The 21,992-nt window shown below is 38.1% G+C and overlaps 1 protein-coding gene and 1 long non-coding RNA gene across 3 annotated transcripts; one reads left to right on the top strand and one right to left on the bottom strand.

Annotated features, from left to right (window-relative positions):
• Positions 1–249: 249 nt before the first annotated feature.
• CRH (corticotropin releasing hormone) lies at positions 250–2,116 on the bottom strand. Its single transcript, XM_014065194.2, has 2 exons — positions 1,790–2,116; positions 250–1,217 (listed from the first exon to the last, which is right to left on the bottom strand). Exon 2 carries the CDS (start codon positions 1,197–1,199, stop codon positions 627–629), a length of 573 nt encoding a protein of 190 aa, XP_013920669.2. The 5' UTR covers positions 1,200–1,217; positions 1,790–2,116; the 3' UTR covers positions 250–626.
• Positions 712–21,161, top strand: LOC148049174 (uncharacterized). Of its 2 annotated transcripts, none has more exons than XR_015695386.1 (3): positions 712–785; positions 18,655–18,823; positions 20,965–21,161. It is a non-coding gene; the product is annotated as an uncharacterized LOC148049174 (long non-coding RNA). The 2 variants fall into 2 exon arrangements; XR_015695385.1 differs by lacking the exon at positions 712–785 and adding an exon at positions 2,216–2,390.
• The last annotated feature ends 831 nt before the right edge of the window (positions 21,162–21,992 follow it).

Genomic DNA, 21,992 nt, shown 5'->3' with positions numbered 1-21,992 from the left:
CGTTAATCCATTTACCAACCTCACCCCGCCCCATCGAAGATCTCCAACCTTCCATTTTTTCTGAAATTTGACGTGCCGGCAGGCAAGGAAGTGTATGCAAACCAACGTTCCTTTGCAGCTTTTATTAAAAATATAGAGAGATATTATATAGATATAGATATTAAACGTTCTCTTACACAACCAAGTTGACCGAGCGCTGAAAATATGTTTTATTTGTGGAAAGAAATGTTTACAAAGAAAAGACAAAGAGGAGTGAAATCGAAATAGCTGAGTACAGACAGGCTCCGGCCCCCTTCCCCGCCCACCAACCCCCAGAAGACGCTTCTCGTCCTTCACCTGCTTCCGATGGCCAGACCAACGGACCCCCACCCTGGAACGCCTAACCCTGAACCTTGCCTGGGACAGGGCGGGTGAGAAAAGAAAAGAAAAGAAAAAGAAGTTACAAACGACGACACTTGGGTACGACGCCGGACATGCTATTCAAGGCTACTTCGAGAAAGCTTTCGAATAAAAGAAGGAGGAGGGAAGGGGAAGGGCGCGAGGGAGCGGTGGTGAGTAGATCTAGGTCGAAGGGGCTGTGCTAACTGGAGGAGCTCTTTGGTCGGGGCCAGGCAAAGGAGAGCGCTTCATTTCCCGATGATTTCCATCAGTTTCCTGTTACTATGAGCCTGCTGCGCCAGCTGCTCCGCTCTGGCCATCTCCAAGACTTCTCGGAGGAGATGGAAAGTCAGATCCAAGGAGATCGGCGGCTCCTCGGATCGTTTCTCCTTCTCAGTGGCCTGTAGGTGAGTGCCGTCGTCTTCGCCGTCCCAGGAGTCGGGGGCGCCCTCTAACGAGCGTTCTTGGAAGTGCTGCAGCTGCTGCAGCTGTTGGACGACGGCTCGGAAAAAGTTGCCCGCGGATGCCGACGTAGCCAGGTGGCTGCTGCTGGTGCTCGTGCTGGTAGTGGAGGAGAAGGATCCGGCGGCGGCGGCGGGAGCAGCGGGGTTCTTACGAAGGCTGCCCAAGCGCAGGAAATACTCTTCTCCCATGCGGAGCAATATGGGGAGCGATTGGGGTTGTTCTTGGAAATCTAGCTGCTGCAGAGCGCTACTGGCGGCGGGAGCGGCCGGGGCTCCCTTGCTGAGGGTTCTGCACTCATGGCAGGGCTGGAGAGCAACCAATAAGATCCCAGTAGAGACAAGCAGCTGGATCTTCATGATTCAGGACGGCCGGATCTGAAAATGTAACAGGAGGGTTGGTGGGAAAAGGCACAACTGTCTATCAAAGAACTGAAGGGGGGGGGGGATTTGCTGTCCGTGCAATGTACTGTCCGAGGTGCTTAACTCTTTCAAGCAATCCTCGCGCAGACTCTTAACGAACCGAAAACACAATCAGACTTTTGCCCGGAACGGTCAACCCAAATCATTTTTCCCCCTCGAACTTAACCGCGAGAAGGATTTGCATTCTTTCTCTGGGTGAAGAGCCGCCTGAAACCCACCCGCTCTTCCTTATTAAAGGTCAGAACAGACCGAGTAGTACTTAATTTACATAGTAAATAGCTATATTGGGGACTTCCTATAAATCATCAAACTTAATCTTTTAAAACAGTGAACATTGTCTTACCAAACGGTGTCTTTTCCCTCCTCCTCCTCCTCCCTTATCACCACAGTTATGACATGATCTCAATACAGCGATGTTTCTTAGACCATACTACATACTTCCATCACAATCCACAAACATGCACACACATGCACACGGCTTCCTGAGAAAAGTTTGCAACCCGTGCTTGCATCTGCCTCTTCCCTACCTTAAGAGATACCGACGGAGCAGTCTGTGAGAAGTAGAGTCAGTCAGTGGTCGGTGCCCACTTTTTCTCTCTCTTTCCTTCTTGGGATGTGTACCTAACGTCTCCTGCCTGTCCTGGTGATCCGTTGGTGTCCTAATCAGAGACTGGCTGTGATTTTTATAGGTTAGACCCTGTTCTGGAATCACGCAGCCCTCGCCTAATAAGCTGACGCTTCCTTGACAGCTCGCTTGCGTGCCCCGATCCACTGCTGAATCAATCATGGGGGCCTCTCCATAGCAGCGGTGGGCAACGTCCTGCAATCACAACCCCAAGTCTCACATCCAATTATAACAAGAGATATTTATTGCTTCGTTAGTGACGTCAGCAAAGCCTGTGGTTGGGAATTATCAGCGGGACACTCTTTCCCATTGACAAAAACCCTTGAATGAAGAGTTCCCAAACTGGGGGGGGAGGGGAGGACAGAACAGAACATCAGCAAGCACCACCTCCTACAATCCCCAGTCAAGATGGTCAAAACTTTCCACTTTGTTTGTTCTAAGGAAACCGTAACTCAAGGAAATCAAAGCATGGTAACAAGTCGTTCCTAGGAGAACTTCTAAAAGTAAGTCTGGTTTATTGCCAACAAAGCCATTCTTTCTACTTTCCTCATTTGCAGGATAGAGTAACCACAGAATTTCTAACATTCAAGGACATAAATAACATCTTAAAAATTGAGTAGCCTTGCCACTGGATTTTGCTATTGGTATAGGAGAAGAATTCAAATGAAAAACTGACATCAGGGGAAAGAATCAGGTAAAGCAAGCATATGCAACACACCTTTCTCTCCTGCTTTGTTTTTAACAGGGGGGGGGAAGGACTTATATGGTAAAGAGTGATAAAGTATTCTCTTAAAATATATGGTGAAGTTGACAACTTTGCTAGTCCTAACCTTCTTTGGGAGCATAAAATCCCATGAATTACAATTGAACTTTCTCTGCTGAATAACTTGGAGTGTGGCATGAAAGAGTTCCAAAGACATTATAGGGAGGTGAAAGTCCAGCCCATACACAGCCCATCTGGCTAGCTAAAACACACACAAAGGGGAAGGGAGAAATCAGATTGTTGGGGTTTTTTTGCCATACTATGGCAAATACAGTGCTATACTTCCATACACAGTGGATCCAATTTAAAGTGTGCTGTTGGACTTATTGGAACTAGATTTGGTGGCCTTTGCTTTTTTTTCAGTAGCTGAAAGTCTGATACACAGCATACAGCTGAATCTACATAGGGCTACACTCTGTTCTTTCTACACTCTGATAGCCTTTGAAATGATCACTGGCTTTTATCTCTGGCATGCAGGAAAACAGTAATGCTGGGAGTAATCCTACCTCAAATTTCCTTTGAGCTGGGTAACTTGATATAGCTGAATGGCCCTTTTGATTTTACTGGCCTCTTCCTTTGCCTGCTTGTATGTAAAGTTAAGTCTTCTGTAAGGACACTTGAACTCCTATTGACTTCATAGGGACAACCAAGTAATTTTATTGTTACCAATAAATGAGAATAGTTGTAGCTCAGGGTTGAAATGAATGGGACAATGAAACATCTGCAAGAAAACAAGAAAGCTCAGAGAACACCAAGGACCCTTCAGTTTTCTTGTTAGGAATAGAGAAATGGTTTGCTATTAACTTCTGAGATTTTTGTTTGTTTGTTAGATTTATTTGCTGCCCATCTCACCTCAATATTTTTTCACCTTCCCAGCCTAATTGTTACCTGTAGAATTACTTGGTCTCCCACCAAGTACTAATCAGGCATTATTTTGTATATCCTCTGTACAAGGAGTTAGGAAGCAAGTTGATCTGAATTCGTTCTTTAATTTTTTATTTACCCTTGATTCTACTGAATGTCACCCTTGCCATTTCTGTCCATAGTTTTATAGTTTGAACAATCCTATGACCAATTAGCATTGTTTTCCTCAGTGCATCCCAAGAGCTTCAATATCAGAAGTGAAATACACACAAACTTACATGCTATACTGTTTTTTCTTTTCTCATTCCCAATCAGTGACAGTCGAACTTGGACCCCAGAACAGTTGCTGTTGCTTAATGCCATTACCGATCCAGTTCATTTCCTCTATACAAAAGAGGTCCCATAGTCAAAAGCACTCTTTAATTCTCTATTCTCCAGTTGTTCTCAACCCAAATTAAGAAATTGGGTTGTGGATGTATTTACCTCTCTGTGGCTGATGAATGGGAGGGGACGGGAAAGAAGAAGGGAGGACAGGGGAAGAGACAGGAGGGGTGAGGAAAAGAGTGGAAGAATCAAGAGGAGAGGACAGGAGGGGAGGGGGAGGAAAGGAGGGGAGGGAAGGGGAGAAGAGACCAGGGGAGAACAAGGGGGAACAGGGGAGAGGAGAGGGGAGGGCAGGTGAAGAAGAGAAGGAGAGGGGGAAGAAAAGGAGGGGGAGAAGGGAAGAGAGGAGGGATAGCATAGTAGAAGGAAGGGGAAGGAAAGGGGAGGGAAGAGACTGGATCATCACAAACCAAGTGGACTGACATTTTGGATATAGCAAAGGAGTTGAAATTAAGGCGTAGATGTGGACAATTTAATGATAGGACCATTGTTTGATACATTCAGATTATTATCATGAGAAACTATTCTGATGAAACATTCAGAATTACACAGTTCTCCAATTTAAAGGGGAACATTGTTCATCTTGTTGGAGAACAAGAAAGAACAACTGGTTTTTATTTATTTTTCCCCAGAAATAATTTGACCTGTTCTTGTTTCTAGTCTACTTTTCTAACCAGATGCCAGCCACATGCATGCTAGTGCTACAATATATCTGGTGGGAGTCATATTAGGAATACCTGTCCCCTGGTTAATGAAGCAACGAAACTATGGAATGTGTGTTATATGTGACAGTATTTTGGTTTAAAAACTTGGCCAACAATGTTATAGAATTCCATGCAGATGGTTCTAGCTATGAGTATTGTTGTATTTTTACTGGCATAGAGTGCACTTCTGGGATTTTCTACTTCAAATGGTAAATGTCTACATAAAGCTAGTCCTCGGTTAATGCCACAGTTGGGGCCAGCAACTCCATTGTGAAGAAGTGTGGTCATTAAGTGAAACATCAAATGACCCCAATGTATTTACATCTGTTCCCCTGCAATCATAAAGCAAATTATTTGTAGTCATTAAGTGAGACATCACAGTCACATGATTTACTGCTGACTTTTCCATTGACTCCGCTTGCCAGAAACTGGCTGTCAAACTTGCACATGAAATGACATGAGCGTAGGATGCTGCAATGGTCATAAAATCATCCTAGTTGCAAAAACTGCAAATTGTGAGGATGTGGCTGTAAGTACACTGCAACTGTCTAATGTTCAAACACTGGTCATAAAGTTACTATTTCACCATTGTTGCAATTTCAAACTGCCTCTAAACAGGGAAGCTGTTAACCAAGAATTACATATACCTTGGTTTTGAGGTGTCATTATTTCAGCTAGCAAATGTGTTGAGCCAATTGTGTTATTGAAGTCCTCCATGTGGTTCTCCTTTCTGAGGTGTAATTGACATCATTAAGGAGAACAATTTGGTTATATTCCAAATGTCCCCAAGAATTGACAACTTTTCTCAAAGTGCTATGTTAATATTTTTAAAGATACAAATGAAAATCCGGACACTTATTTATTGGGTATTTTGCTCTTTTATTATTATTATTTTCTCTTTGGTATATGTTTTATTGATTTATACTTATGTTTTGTAACCTCACAATAAGGATAGTACTTACTATAAGATTACATAAAACATAATCTTGGAAGACTAAAAGATTTTCCTCTCTTTTTTTTTTTTAGTCTCCAGAAAACTAGGGGGGATACTTTCTGTGATTTTCCACTCTCTGTGGACTGAATTATTTCTTATCAGATTGTTGTCAGCGTTACAGCTCTTGCTCCTATCTCTCATTCCCACACATCATCAAAGTTTCAGAGGACCTTGGATGATGTGGATTATTTGGATTTTTCAGTTGAATTTTAAGATGGGTTATAGTACTGATTGGTTGCACTTCTAGATGTTATATAGAGGGCTTGGGATGGGAAAGTGTTCCCATCCTGACTCTCCTAGATCTTTCAGTGGCTTTCAATATCATTAAACTTACAGTAATATCCTTCCAGAGTGGTTCAGAGTTGGGAGTGGGGGGATGCTGTTTTCCAATAGTTCTGTTCCTTCCTGTGTGGCAGATTCCATTGTTCTTGGAGAGACTGTTACGTCCTTCCCTAAGTCCATCTTTTATGAGGTACATCAAGATTCAGGTCTCCCACCTCACCAATTTAACTTCTACAGGAGGATTCTGGGGAAGTCCCTCAACACCATGGCATGTGGTATCATCCATATGAGAATGATGTTGAGCTATACAACTCCATCCCAGGTGGGAGAGATGATGCCATTCAGGTGATTACCCAGTGCCTGGGGGCTGTAAAGGCCTGCATGTGGAGGAACCAACTATGGCTCAACTCTGGAAAGACAGAGTGGCTTTGAGTTCAAAATAAGAATGATAAATATTTGGAAATTTTCAAACTCATTGGAAATTCCAATTGGACTGGTAATGTTACATTTATTGGATTATCAAGAGATCCACATCGCATTGGAATGATGTGGATTTATTTATGTTTTACTTTTTGGTTATATTTTATAATAAGAAATTACCAGCCATGTACTTACAAACTGGATAACTCACAAAGCAATTAGCCTTCCTCAACCCAATGTGCCCAAATGAATTAGCTTTTTGTCTTTTTTTAAACATGATCTAAATGTTGCTTATTTGGATCAATGCTCAAACATTAAAAAAGCAGTTAGGGAAAGCAGCATTTATTCAGAGCATGTTTGGAGTCTAAGAAAGAAGACAGGTGAAATAATTAGGAAAATCTAGACCGGAAATAAACAGCTGGTTAAATCAAAAAAGTGTCTTGTTGATGAATTATTACCATACTAAATATAACCAAGAAAAAACTGGCCTTAATTAGAAATATATTGAAGTGTTATAATAAGAATGCCTACACTTAACCAAGATAATTCCATAACCATTATATACAATTTAATTTAAAGTTTGTCAGTTCCATACGAATCAATTCTTGCTGTCTTTACCAATAATGTTGATCTTTTCCTTAAAAAAATTACACTATATAACACAGTAATTGCAAGCTGTTGTTTAGGTTTCATGTATACAAATGCCATTGGGATGAACATGTTGCCTCCAAATTTTGGATTGCAACTTCCATTATCACATCCCATTGCCTATGCTGGACAGCAATATCTGGAGAGTTAGATATTACTTAAGTAAGACACATAAAGATGTCACTTGATAAAGTAGCTCATGAATTGAAACCGTTCAAATAATTCATGCAGACAAACATTCTTATAACTTAGTTTGGATTAATATTTTCTGTTCGGAAAATGCAACTGACCCTAATTATCTTTTAATGTGGGCCTTGTTCACTTAAGTGTGTTAATTAGGTCATCGGGAGAAGGTTAAGAATGTCATACAAACAAACAAAACCAATTAAAACTTTGCCAGTCTTAAAGGAGGTAAAAAGGAGACCAAATTAGTAGGATAAGAACTTTTTTTTCCCTGCTTTAACGAGAAAAAACATTGTGTACTGTACAATGTTTGAGATTTTAGTAGATTTCTCCATCAGAATTGCCCGTGTGTTGGAACCCAACCATGATCTATTGGAATTCTGGTATTATAAATCTACCCCAGAGCATTGTTTCTCAATCCCAACAACTTTAGGATATGTGGGCTTCAATTCTCAAGAATTCCCCAACCAGCATGCTGATAGGAAATTCTGAGAGTTGAAGTTCACACTTGTTGAAGTTGGTAAAAATTGAAAACCACTGCCCAGGGCATTGAACTGTGGAAGTCTTATCAGGTTAAATACCTCAAAAAAGAAATGAGTGTTGACACATTTATATCTAATGTATCTTATTTGGTTAAAATCTTATTGTAAGACAGGATTCTAAATGCTTGTTTTAGGAATTTTTAGGATTTCCAGATCTGCTTGTAAGACCTAGCAAATGAAAGCAGTTCGTATTCACTGTGGACTTCCAACACCAGAATCACATTTTTTTCCAACTCTCAGCCAGGCCACAATACCCATGACTCTATTTTGCTTTTCTAAGCATTGACTTCTTATTATTTAAATAATATCCTTATTTGTCAGTTTGTCATACAACAAACCCAGTTTGCTAATTGTAAATGTATAGAACCAGACTCTGGTTATTCAGAACTTGGCTTTAGTTAATATTACATTTTCTTAGCATTATGATTGCAGTAACCATTAAGTTACCTTAGAAAAGAACTAAGGACAGTATTAATGGCACCTTTGCATTTCATATCTATAATACTGTTTAAAAACAAAAAGCAAACAAATGAGATAGCAACATTCAATAAAAAAAACATATTCAATTATTTCAGTCCTGAATAAAACTTTTCTCAGAAGATACTACTGATGTGCGTCCGTCCGTCTGTCCGTCTGTGTGTGTGTGTGTGTGTGTGTGAAGGAAAGAGAATTTCTGCCTGATGAAGTAATAAGGGATTTCTCATACACACAGTCTGAGGATCATATCACAGAAGAAAAGGATTAAATTCCTCTGCACAACTAATGCAACCTCAAGATTGTAATTAATACTGTTGGAATTTTAAACTATTGCAGTTAAATGCATTTTATGTCAATTGTTCCTTAATTTTTCTAAAGTTGCCAGCCTTGGATTTCCAGCAAGCTCTATGGCCACGGGAGAAAAATTGACTTTCTCTCACTACTTTGAGTTCTCCCAAGTTACCTTCTGTTACTGTTGTTCAGTTGCTAAGTCGTGTCCAACTCTTCGCGACCACAGCATGCCAGGTCACTCTTTCCTCCACTGTCTTCCAGAATTTGTGTTCATTGAGTCAATGACACTATCATCTCATCCTCTGCCGTCCCCTTTTCCTTTTGCCTTCAATGTTTCCAACATCAGGGTCTTTTCCAATTAGTCCTCTCTTCCCATTTAGTAGTCAAGTATTTGAGCTTCGGCTTCAGCATCTGTCCTTCCAAAGAACAGTTAGGATTTTTTTCCCCTTTAGTATTGACTGATTAGCTATCTTCTAGTTGGTAGCTATTCCTGATACCAAATAAAAATGGGAACTTTAAAAAAATAGATGGCTCTCCCCATAGGAAAAAATTATCCTATTCTTCCACTTCCATTCTATTTTCATGATGGAGTTAATTGTTCTTACAGAATATTTCTCTCTAACTGTTCATATCCTTATATTTGATGTTTGTCATCATGATCTCATTTACTGTGAATTGGAACACCACTGAGATTTCAGATACAGTATACGCTGCCATCCAATTTGCTATTAAATAACTTGATTGCCTTAAATTAATACTAACACTGTCAGTGATGAAGTGTTCATGTGCTTTCTTGACTTGTACTAATTCAGCCTTACTGTGATTAAGGCAGAGGTTGGCTCCAGATCCATCTCTGCCCATTAGCGGGAATTTTTTCCCTAAGACTCTGTGCTTCTTAAGTCATGTAAATATATTTCAGAATCAAATAATATCTAGTTTTTTAAATGCTTGTTCCATGGTTGTCTAAAATCTGAAGTGACAATCTTTTTCTCGGTGATATAATATATGCTGTACTACATAACAGAATTATACATAAAGCATATATTGTAGCATGACATAATTAGCTAGAGAGAATAATGCATTTATCACTTCACAGGCAAAATAATTAAATAATAGGAAGATAATCCCAGAGATCTACTCAGCTGGACAAAATATAACAGTAGGGGAGCTGGAAAAAAAAGTTGAAAGGTGGAAGCAACAGGAAAAAAAACTCCTATGAACAGGGCCGGATTTAGATGAAAAGAGGCCCTAGGCTATTCCACTTACGAGGCCCTTTCACCTCCCATTTTTAAGTTTGTAAATTACATAAGAGACAATAAAATACATCATTACTGTGATATATAGCAATATATATCAATATATATAGCTGGCCTCCCGACGGAGGGCGGCTCTGCTCTGCAGCAAAGGCAGCGAGGCCAGCCGCCTCCCCTGCTGCGCTCAGGTGCCCAGCTCGGCCCCCTCGCCCTCACCTGCCTGGCCGCTGGTGGGCTCCGTGTCGATGGGGCGGCTACTGGGAGCAGCCGTGCCTCTCGCCCAACCGCCGGTGCCGGGAACGTGGGCAGGCTCCCCAACTGCCGCGGCGCTGGAACGATCTTAACCAATACATTTTTATGTTTGTTTATTAGTCATATGCGTAGAATTTCTCCTTATTTTTGGTTCAATAGCAGTAGACTTATAGCAGTAGACTTATATACCGCTTCATAGGGCTTTCAGCCCTCTCTAAGCGGTTTACAGAGAGTCAGCATATTGCCCCCAACAATCTGGGTCCTCATTTTACCCACCTCGGAAGGATGGAAGGCTGAGTCAACCCTGAGCCGGTGAGATTTGAACCGCTGAACTGCTGATCTAGCAGTAGCCTGCAGTGCTGCATTTAACCACTGCGCCACCTTGGCTCTTGGTTCAGTGTTTTAGTGTTCACTGTTTTTAGAATAGTGTAATTTTAATTTTGCTAACAATTTGAATGTAGGCCCCTCTTGATCTTGAGGCCCTAGGCTGAAGCCTAGTTAGCCTATAGGAAAATCCAGCCCTGCGTATGAATATAAGCTCCCTCCTCATTAGTAACTTTCTCACATCGGTAGTGCAAAGCTGAAGCCAGCCCTAATTTTCAACATATTGGCCACATTCATATAAAGGTCTCAATCAGGACATTTTATTCAGTTAAAAAAAGTGGATCTGGGACTTCCTGGGAGGAGCCTGCTGGTGGTGGCAGCAAAAAAATCAGCTGCCTCTGAATTCCTGGCTACGTACCTGTTTAGAGGATCTTCCATCTGACGTCTTATCAGGTTTTCTTATCCTTCAGGCAAGAAGGAAAGAAGAAATTGTTTTGCTGGCAAATGCTCTTCAATTTTTGCAGCTTTTGTGCTTGCAGGGAAAGGGGGGCTAGCCCAAGGCAGAACGGCTGTCCGTGCTGGGAATTTCAAACTGCCTTGTGCAGGATAAAGTAGGTCTCTCCCACTCAGTTCAAAGTTTTGTTTGATTTAATCTTATCACGAGCTGAATCCGTTTCCGTGGACAATAATTGTTTATCAACATTTTAGCTTCTTTTCTTTTTCTCCTCCAAAAAATTATTTACTTAGAGGCTTTTAAAATGGCGCCGAGCAGGCTGGTTTCTCCGGTAATAATGAACACTTTTTGTTAATTCTCACAAGAATTCAAAACAAAAGAGATTGCTTATCATATGTTTTGGTTTCACAATAGGCCAGCAGAAGCTTTTTAATTAGTTTCATTTCTACAAGAATTTTACTCCTTCATTAACTTTGCTTATCTGGAAGTTAAATGGTGATGAATCTGCTGAACGGTCTTGTTACAATGTTTACTCACTGAAAGTTTTGCCAAGCCTTAAACTTCAAAATAAAAGGGGAACTCAGCCTCTTTACTTAAAGCTGCATATTCAGGCAATAGAGTTTTATTAACTGCAGGCAGATAAATTTTGAAATGGCTTCAAAACCAAATATTAACTTGAAGTCGTAATTTTTTTTTATTACTATTCAAAATACCAGCTTCAATTTTGTAAAAGGCTTTCTTATCCAGCTGCGTTACAAGATGGCGATTTTATAGCTTCTGCGTTTGATATATGACACACTCAATCAGCTCTATTCTCCTGAAGACTTCTCCTTATTAACTGTTAAAAGTCTATAAATAGTATCCCATTTAAAACCGAGGGGAGCAGAGACTTTGTTTGTTTGCTTGTTTGTTTGTGCATTTTTTATAATGGCTCCCAAATCGAAGCAGTCTAAGCGTTTCCTTAATAATACATCTCAAGAAATTGTTACAAAATCGCTGCCCTTGCCTCCCACGCCCTCTACTGGAGATCTCTTAATGCAAGAATTTCTTTTTGAAACCCTTAAAGCAGTGTTTTTCAACCACTGTGCCGCGGCACACTAGTGTGCCGTGACATAGTGTAAGGTGTGCCGTGGGAAAAACACTTTATATATAGTCAATATAGGCACAGAGTTAAAAAAATTTAACATTTTCTAATGGTGGTGTGCCTCGTGATTTTTTTCATGAAAAAAGTGTGCCTTTGCACAAAAAAGGTTGAAAAACACTGCCTTAAAGAGTTCAGACAGGAAATTAAACAACTTTTATCGGACTTATATGATGAACTGGATGCCAAGATTGCTCAAACAAGGGAAGATATGATTGGAGTTATGACTGTTATGACAGACTATGTTGCTGAAATGGAGGACAAATTGGAACTTTTGGAAAAAGCTAATTCTAATTTGACATCTAAAATTCAAACATTACAACAGGAAGTTGAAAATGCTCAAAAACAACTCGTTATGATAAATTACAATAAGACTGCGTTTGCAATAAGAGTCAGAGGACTGCGTGAAAAGGAACAGGAGAATTTGAAACAGACCTTTTTTGAGGCTTTCAGACGTTCGGTGGGAAGTCCGGGATTTAACTTTGATTGGCAGATTCAAAAAATTTATCGCCAGAACTCGTGTGTAGCAAAACAATGACAGCTTCCGAGGGACATAATTATATATTTCACCACAAGAGAATCCAGAAATGCGATAATACAGAAGTTCTACAATAACAGGCTGCGAATCAATGGACAGGACTTGATTGTTTTTAAAGAAATACCATCTCAAATATTAAGAGCAAGGAGAGACTACACTTTCTTAACTGAAAAACTCAGAGTTTCTCAGATACAATATAAATGGGAAGTGCCATCTGGTATCACAGTCACATTTGAGAACCAAAAATATCGTCTCAATTCTGTTTGTGAAGCCCGATATTTTTACTACAAAACTCTGAAGGCGGGACTTCCTGATTCACCCGGACTTGGAGAAAGACAAGGAGAAGGACACGTGGCTACAAGGCGGAGGGTGTTGCTTTCCCCTTCCAGAAGGGCAGAAGAGTAAAGAATAAAGATCCAGCTATGCCTTTAAAATACTTCTTAAATTTTTAATCTGAATAAAATTTCAGGACTCCTGTCTGGTATAAAATGACAAAGCTGTATACCGATGAAGAGATATTGAGACTGAAAGAAGCGGTGCTGAATTTGGACATATATTGTATGGGACTTATATAAGACTTGTTTGAATCTTAATTTAAACTGCGCATGATCTATTCTTTGGGGCGAGGAGAGCGGAGATTGTAGTTTTCTTGGATTGTGGTTTGGGATGAATGGAGTCGGGTGGCGTGGGGTAAATGGAAGAGTAGTGAAAGTTCAATTAGATTACCTTGATCCAGAATGTAAGCTGATTTTTGTATAAATTGTTATTTGAATACAAGGTTAAGAAAGATTATCTGGAGAGTCTACACGAGGGTGGAGTAAATATGAGAGGAGCAATGGATGAGGATAAAATATATATGTGGACACGGGTAAAGGCAGGATGGGAGGTATAAAATTTATATGCGGAAGCGGGTAAAGACATTGTTTAAGATTTTAAAAATAATGAGAAGCTGAGTTTAATGTTAGAGAGTTTATTGACTTCTCTTTCTTGGGGGGGGGTTCCCCCCTTTTTTTCTTTTTATTATTCTTTTCTTTTTTGTTCTTTATTTTTTTTATTTTTTTTTATTTTGTAACTTCTAATCTATTTGGTTTCAATATACTCCAGACTTTGCTTGATAAAGAACGATGCCGGGAATGGGATCTGGGAAGTCGGAAGGGGGTCAGGGAGGGGGGTTCAGGGGGTGGGTGGGGGGGAGGGTGGAAATATAGACTCAATTTTCAGAACAATGAATGCACTTGGATACTGTTGCTTTTTTTCTTTTTTTTTCTTTTCTTCTTTCTTCTCCTTTTATTTTTCTTTTGTTTTAGTACAAAACAAATAGACCAATGAATACTAGAAATACACCGAAGCGAGGTGTAGAGGGAAAGAAGAGGGGGAATTAAGAGGGAGTGAGAAGGGAATGTAAGGAGGGTGAGATGGTGGGAAGGGGAGAAAGGAATGGCTGAGGGGGAGGGGAAGTAGAAGAGGGGATTGTTGGAAGGGAGAAATGAAAGTTGGAGGGGTAGAAGGAAGGGTGTAGGATAGAAGTGTTATGAGTTGTTTATTGCTTCTTTTTTTTAACTGCACAGTATTTAAGTGATTGTATAAAGGAAAATGAAAATGTAATAAAAGATGTCAATCCGGAAAAAAAAGTGGATCTGTTTTCATATAATTTTAAACCATAGTCAAAATGTTTTATTAAGAAAATAATCACTTAGAGTTGGTCATGAGTGAAAAAGTCTATAATCTCAAATAAATGTATACCATATCATACAATAGTATAATATTTTACCAACATCAATTAATTAATGAATCAGCTCTAAACATAAATTTTTATCACTCTCTTTACACTATTTCCTGGGCAAAACGTTAAAAAGCTGCCAATACTACTTCAATCAACCTAGTACAGGGTTGTTAAACTCGCGGCCCACGGACCAGATATATCACACACTGCCCATGCCCACGCCTGGTTTAGCAAAGTGGGGAAAAGTCCCAATACATCACATTATGCCACCATGACAATGCAAGTTTTACACCCCTGGCCTAATATCACCTTGGCTAGATATAGGCCAGATTGAAATTGGCTATTCAAAGATGGTCCTCCCATAATCCCAAAATCAAATATAAACTTGTATATTCTGGTGAAATATGGGATGAGGAAGTATGGAATCGGGCATCAAGAAACTAATATGCAGGCTGCAAATAGAATCATATGAGAGTGAAACTGCCCATCCCAAAACATGCTGGTCCTCTGTCCTTCATTACTGCTATCGCACTGTTTAGCATATCTTCTGCTTTCAGAGTAACAAAGGGAAAACATCCCATCCCCATCTTAGAAATTATTCTCCCAGATGGGAGATAGGAATAGCACAGCTCTGAGACAGAATTAATTTTAAAATACTTTTATTATTGATATTGCATTTATGTATATATGTACACAAGGTTCATTAGTTGATTGATTGATTGAACTATGGTATATTCTAGATCACATACCTCCACTTATATCCTTACGTTGCAAAAGAAAGAAAACTCCTTCTTCAGAAGCCATGCTGGTCCAGCAAAACTTGTTCCTCTCATTACACTTAGAATAGTTTAAAAGTTTAATTTAGTGGTGCTTTCTTCCAGTTAAAACTCAACATTGGAGCAATGTGCTTATAATGTCTTGGCTTCTCCTTAGATTTTATATTAGACACAGTATTGTCTATGTTGAGCTCATTCACTTGTGGTAATATTATAAAAAAATGAATAAATAAATTGTAAACAGATTATTTTAATCTTTAGATTGAGACGCACAGAACTTCATTTCTCATCGGTTCTATCTGATTAAATACTGAAACTGGTTAGTTTAAAAATAGTTCTGTGGTTATTTAATATCTAAATTATGAAGACTGATGGAACTATTCCATTTCCCTGTATATCTGCTCTCTTTTAGCAACCTTTTGACTCATTTGATATTTGGCAATCCAACCAGTCTCATAACTAGCTTCCTGCTTTGCATTTGTAGCACAATGTTTTATATGCTATTGAAAAAATATGTTTCTATATGCGCTCACTCCCAATAAGGTGAAATACACAAAGAGAAATATATCTTTGTTGATTGCAACTTAGTCACGTACTCTTCAATCCATTCTTAACCTCTCTTATTGTCAGATTTGCCAGAATTAATTTGAGTTTCCTCATTCAGCTAAATCTTTTATTTTAGTCTATATTGTGTCACTTTTGAAAGAATAATCTGTAAAAAATACAATACATATATGCTTTGAGCTGAATGCTAATAAACAAAGATTTCTTCCCCTTTTCTTAATTTCCAAAAGATTTTTCTTGCCACTCTTAATTCTAGTTCCTAATTTATACGCATGCATATACAGTATGTATATACATACTTCCTGAAGCATTTTCTCCCCATGGTTTATATTTACATTTGAATCCCTCTCTAAAACTCAATTCAGGATGAGTTTGTCTATTCAAGGCTGACAGAATTTCAACCAAAAACCTCTGGTGTATCTATCCCAATGGATTAAAGAGTGTCTTGTTCTTAAATGGTTTATTATCAATGCTTCATCAGAAACTATGTCACAGATTATGTCAATCTGGACTACTCTTTCTTGCCAAAAAGTAAACTTTCAAGCTGTGCATTTCTTACCTTCAACTTTCCAATCTGTTTTTGGAATCTCAATCAGTTCTTTAAGGAATGCAAATGATACTTCTCCCTTTAGCCCTGTAACAAGCTACTGGGAAATTCACTTGCATAATCTCTGCCTGTTCATGCATGAATTTTAATAATAATTGGCACTAAAAGAATAGGAAACTTATATATTTTCAAAGACACATAGATCTTCCTGGCCTTTCAATCAATTCTTATCTCCAATACAATCAGTAACATAAATGTAATTAGAATAGAGTTAATATATGCCAGTTGTTTGAGTTTTTAACTGTAAATTGGTTCTACATCATCAGTAATAGATTCACACTGTGCCATGATTTGTCGAACAAACCAACATTGGTTAGTCATTTGTAATATTAAGTGTACACTGTTTATAAGTGTAGGTTCCCAATATATTTAATACCATATTGGCCTATCAAACTCCTATGGAATCCAATCCATAGATTAATTATGTGCTTTGTAAATATGTCTTTCCTTTGTGTTTTAAAGCTCATTTCAATAGTTAAATGATAATCATTTTTATTACTACCCTTATTTTGCTGATTCAAGCCATACATTTTAGTAAATCTGTTTATTATTTTTAGAAGTTATGTATAGCACATGTATTCTCACCACCCACATCCCCAGCCATCATTTGTTCAGCAGCACCCAATTTTATTTTGGAATATATTTAATAAGAAGTAACTTATTAAATGCCTAGCACTAATGCAGTCTTAAAAGAATGGCTTGTCATTCTTATAGGATGTAGGTAACATCCGGAAGAAGCCTTAGCATCTAGATAATATTAAGTTATCTCATGGGCTTGTGATAGAGCCAAATCACTATGATGTTTCGCTATATGTATGATGACTTAATGTTTCTTTTTAAGCATGCATAACTATGCTTGGATGCTGTGTGTCTATTATCTTGTGTTTACAGTAGCCATAGGAATCAGATGATGAATCTGCAGTGCTATGGAATGATTTTCCTATTACTGTCCATGAGCTTTTCCCCAATTAACACCCACTCCCAGCTCCTGCTTCCTTTTTGGCTTAGGGGACTGAGGGGCAGAAGCTTTGTTTTGGTTTTTTTTGCCTCATTTTTTACCTTTTGAGGCAAATAGCAAGTTATATGAGTGTTTTTTTATCAGAAAAATTATCTGGAATAAAGGTCAACACCTTTCCCTCAGGCTCTGTCCATGTTGTTATTCCCTTTATGCCGGAATGTTCTGAATGCATTGGAATTCTATTCACATCCAACTTTTTCTCCTGCATCAGATAATTTGGCCAAATTAATCATCAAAGTCTTGAAAGGCTACCAGAAAAGCTGCTTATTTCCCAACCTGTCTGAATTTTTTTTTAAAGAACACTTAAAATGGATGTGTGTTGACTACCTTCTGATGTAGAACAAGAAACAAACACATTTCTCTGATGAAGTGACATCCTCTTTTCCGCCCTTCCTATCTGGTGGGGGAAGAAAGATACATTTCCAAGGCATGAGCAAAAAGGAAAAGAGAGTGAAATGTTTAAGGGCTTCTAAAGCTTCCAGCATTTTCTGCATTCATGACTAATAGTATCAGGTTGACATTTCTTTTCCTACCTGCCCACCCTTCCTTTTTTAATTTCCAAACTCCAAGTTAGTGGACTGGATGTTCCTAGGAACAAAGTTTCCAGCTGCAGGGACTATTTTAACTCTGCCAGAAATCTCTCTTCATTGGTTGACTTGAAACAGCATTAATAATGCTATTGAAGAAAACAAATACGTTTTATCAGACTTGTTGGCAAAGTCATGTTCCATATTACCACATAATCAAATTATCAAGGGCTTATTTTACACCAAAGCCAGAATATACTTTCAAAAGTACTTTCATCTGGAAATGTTCTACGGCCAGGGCAATGAATGACAGGAGAGGACTCTAATGCAGATGGTGAGGTGCATGTATTTCAGAAAAAAAAAATCAGATTTCAATCTCTGCCAATTTGATTTCAAAAAATTCTGGTACCCGTAAAATGAACCACCCTGCCTGGAAACTGAAGAGACATGCCACTTGACAAAGCCTGGGGTAATCATTGGGCTGGTATAAAATTTTATTTATACACTTGGGTAGAGCTCTATAATCCTGGATTTTATTCTGGAAACAATTTTCAGTAGTTTGTTGGCCTGTATTATGTATTAATTGTTATTGGGATTGAACATCACATGAAGTTTGTTTGGTTTTGATACTGTATACTGCATTAAACCGCCATTGTGATTCGAATAGCATGATTTATGGTTACCATGTTATATAAACTCATCTGATTGATTAATTACATTCTGTTAAATAAAGCACAGTGGTGTAGTGTGATATATGAACAAAATCTGTATGTTGTTACTCTATAATGAATCACTGTCTACAGCCAAAGATATTATTCATAAACCCATATAAATAATATTGAGGGACCTAATACCTATTGCCTCTGAAACAAATAAAATACTTTGATAAAAATAATTCTCTATTTTCTCTCCATGCTAACTCAATTTAATGGCCAAAACATTTTGATGAGATTTGCACAATATGAGCCTCCATTTATGGAATAATCAAGGAGTGTGTGAATATAGTCTTCTAATTGTTCTTTTCTTCATTCTCCCAAGCTTCCTGCCCTAAGGAGACACCATGTTGGAAGCATAGGAAACCAGGGAAGGATCACAATGAAGGAACAATGTGTAACAAACAAAAACATTGAAACACATTACTTCAAGAATAAAGTAAAGTAAAAGTCACTAAAAGAAATTCTAAAATTTCAGAGAACCTGAGAAAAAGGTAGGTAGAAATCTTTTTCTGCAGCAAAAGAACATGACTTAAAACTCCAGGACATATTTCAACACAGCAATAGTTTTATGTATTTTTATATTTCTAAGCAGATTGTGTAAATCTGAAAAGTTCTTTGCATCACTAGATTTCTTATCCAACCAGAACAATGCCTAGTAATCAATACTGAACATCTTTCTGGATAATAGCTGCAGGAAATACTCATTTTTCTTCTGTTAATATCATCAAACAATTTCTTATAACGTCGTTTACCTTCAGCCATATTTGACTGAACCATTAAATATTCCATCTTCAACAAATAATTATAAGATAAGCAGACAGAAACACACATACACAGACCACTAAAGGTAACATTTCAAATATGTTCTTTTAAACCATTTACACATACTTTATTAATGGAAATTAAAGACAAATTTAATTGCTTCATTAGCTATATGGGAACAATTCTGCCCTTGTTAAGAGAAACCTGCTGGTTCAAAATGATTTGTTAATTGGCTTGTCAGTCAGCTGTGAATTAATTTTTCATATCAGTTATAACAATACACCTTTCTTTCTCTTCTTGCTCCAAAGGAACATATAAAAGGGCAGCATTACAGCTTTCAGAAAAGCATGAGAAATGCGGCTTAAAATCAGATTCAGAATTTCTTATGGTTAACATTTGGAATAGGTTTAAAAATAGGTTGCAGAGATAGATTTAGTTTCTTTTATAGTATATCTCAACTTGCTAGCATAATGACTATATTGACACATGGACTATAGTTTATTTTCTTCACTATTAGAAGACATTAAGCTCATTCCTAATGCTAAGAAGAATGGACTCATTCTCTGTCACCCTGGATGGCAGGACTAGGATGGAAAAAATGAAATTACAGAGAAATATATTCAGGTTAGATATGAGGGGGGGGGAATCTTATAGTAGGAACCCATCAACCAGTAAAGTAGGTTGCCTCATGAAGTGGTATTGCAGGGCTTCAGACAAGAAGCTGGAAAGTCATATGTTCAAACACAGATCAGGGACTTGGATGATATTTACATTGTTTTCATATAGCACATTACTCTTTCAGTATAATTTGTTTCATTTTGTACATATTTTGTAAACTCAGCCACTACAATCTCTGAACCATGAGCAACCTATGTGAATTCAGCCAGTTGTGGTTTATTCAATAAGGTATGGCATTGCATGACGTTAAGTTATAATGTGGATTTTGAACCATTAAAGAACATTAAATTGGCCAAGTTACCCATACCAAAGAGCCATGCCAATATGAATTAGATTCCTCATAGCAGAGTATGAGAAGGTGATAAGCCGCCTGGGAAAGCAAAGGGAAATCATCAAAGCCATTAAAAAGCAGAAGTTAGAATATTTTGGACATGTGATACAACATCCAGAAAAATATAGCATCCTTCACTTAATCCTCCAGGGAAAGATTGAAGGCAAACAAGGTCCAGGCAGAAGAAGAACATCATGGTTTCAAAACCTAAGGGACTGGTTTGGACAAACTCAGACGACTTTTTCATGTGGCTGTTGACAAAAATTGGATTGCCAACATGATCACCAACGTCCGATAACAGATATGGCACAACAACAAGAAGACGATAACAGAGTAGGACTCTCTTATCCAACATGTCAAAAACTATTTGTACGCAAAGCATAAATCGCCTTTTCTGGAGAGGAGGGTAAAAGTCAGCTTGTTATTGTTTGAGGTCTTTAGCTTGATGAGTCTGTTTGTTCCTAGAGAAATTTTGAAGCAGAAGGTTCACTTCTGGATTGAACTGAAGATATTTCCCTTAAACATCTTATACTGAACATTAAAAAATAGTCTATTATATCAACGGATTATTTATTGCCTGCAAGATAACTCCAAGAGATCAAGAAATACTGGGCTTTCAAATTGTATTTATTTTAGCTTAACACATATACCATAAACAAGTTACATTATGTACTTCACTTGCCAATACTTACTCCTAAGTAAACTCCAGGGAATCCAGTGAAAGTAATGACTTGGTACTCTGCTAGCTATGTTCTGTGGAAGGCAAGCAGCATGATTCATCTCACTTAGAGAAGTTGGCATGTATCCACTCAAGGCCTGACATTCCATCTTACTTTAATGCATTTCTTTTTATACTTACAGGTTTTACTAAATCTGCTACAATTTGTAACAACAGAGAACCACTTTGTCCATTTATATTATTTTCTGTTTGGCCACTGGACCAAATGGACCAGCTTTCAAATGGTTTACTTGCCCTAAACTGAAATTCATCTTCCAGCAACAACATGAATACAATGTAAATCAACACAAATCAATGATATTAAAAAATACTGAAAATGTTTTGTGAATTGTGTGATACCCATTTATATTCTACAAAAAATGGCGACTTATCACATCATATGCATATAAATTTGGGACTGATCTTCCAGTCTTCTGATTGGCTTAACATTCTCACCACTCACAAACCATATTACCAACATGATAATATCCATGAAGCTATTTTAATTGTAAACACAATGAAGCTCAACTCTGAGTAAGTTCATGGACACATCCATGTAGTTGTTTTGGAATCGGTATAGATGTAGCTAATAATCATTGCCTTCTTTCAGAATTTTTGTCTACTCCCCAGTATATTCTGCAGCCCTGTTATTTCCTGATGCTGTCCCATTCAAGTAATAACTTTTTCTCACAACTGACTCCAGTGCACTAGAACAGCATCTTCATTGCCATTTTTCAGATCTTGTAGATAAGTCCAATAATTATGTGATTATTGCAAAATTCTGAACAAGGGTTGAAGTCCCAAGTATTGGTCAATTTCCAGATTAGGTAATTAAAGTTAAAAGCATGGCTCTGTAGAATTCTCCTGCTGTTTTAATTAATGAAATTATATTTCACTTCCTTTCCTATTAAAGTATGAAAGAGTTGAAGAAAAATGGAAGGAGCAGGTTAAGATTGCTTGAATAGAATGATTGTTATATTTCATATCTGATTCTGCTTAATTTTGGCAAAATATGAGAAATAGTGCTCTTCTACCTGAAAGTTATGGGGAACAGATATCATCCGGGAGAAATCATTCAAGGAGGAAAGTAAAAATCTCCTGTACAAATAAGTGGATTTTTTTTCCTGTTTTGATTAATTATTCATAAACATTTTACTTAGATGCATTGAGA

Source organism: Thamnophis sirtalis, unplaced genomic scaffold (assembly GCF_051295495.1).
Source record: "Thamnophis sirtalis isolate CommonGarterSnake01/CBP01778 unplaced genomic scaffold, rThaSir2_p1.2 scaffold_2, whole genome shotgun sequence".
In the NCBI taxonomy this organism is placed as follows: domain Eukaryota; kingdom Metazoa; phylum Chordata; class Lepidosauria; order Squamata; family Natricidae; genus Thamnophis; species Thamnophis sirtalis.
The sequence above is the reverse complement of the archived record's forward strand: the minus strand, read 5'-3'. Positions and strand labels throughout refer to the sequence as shown.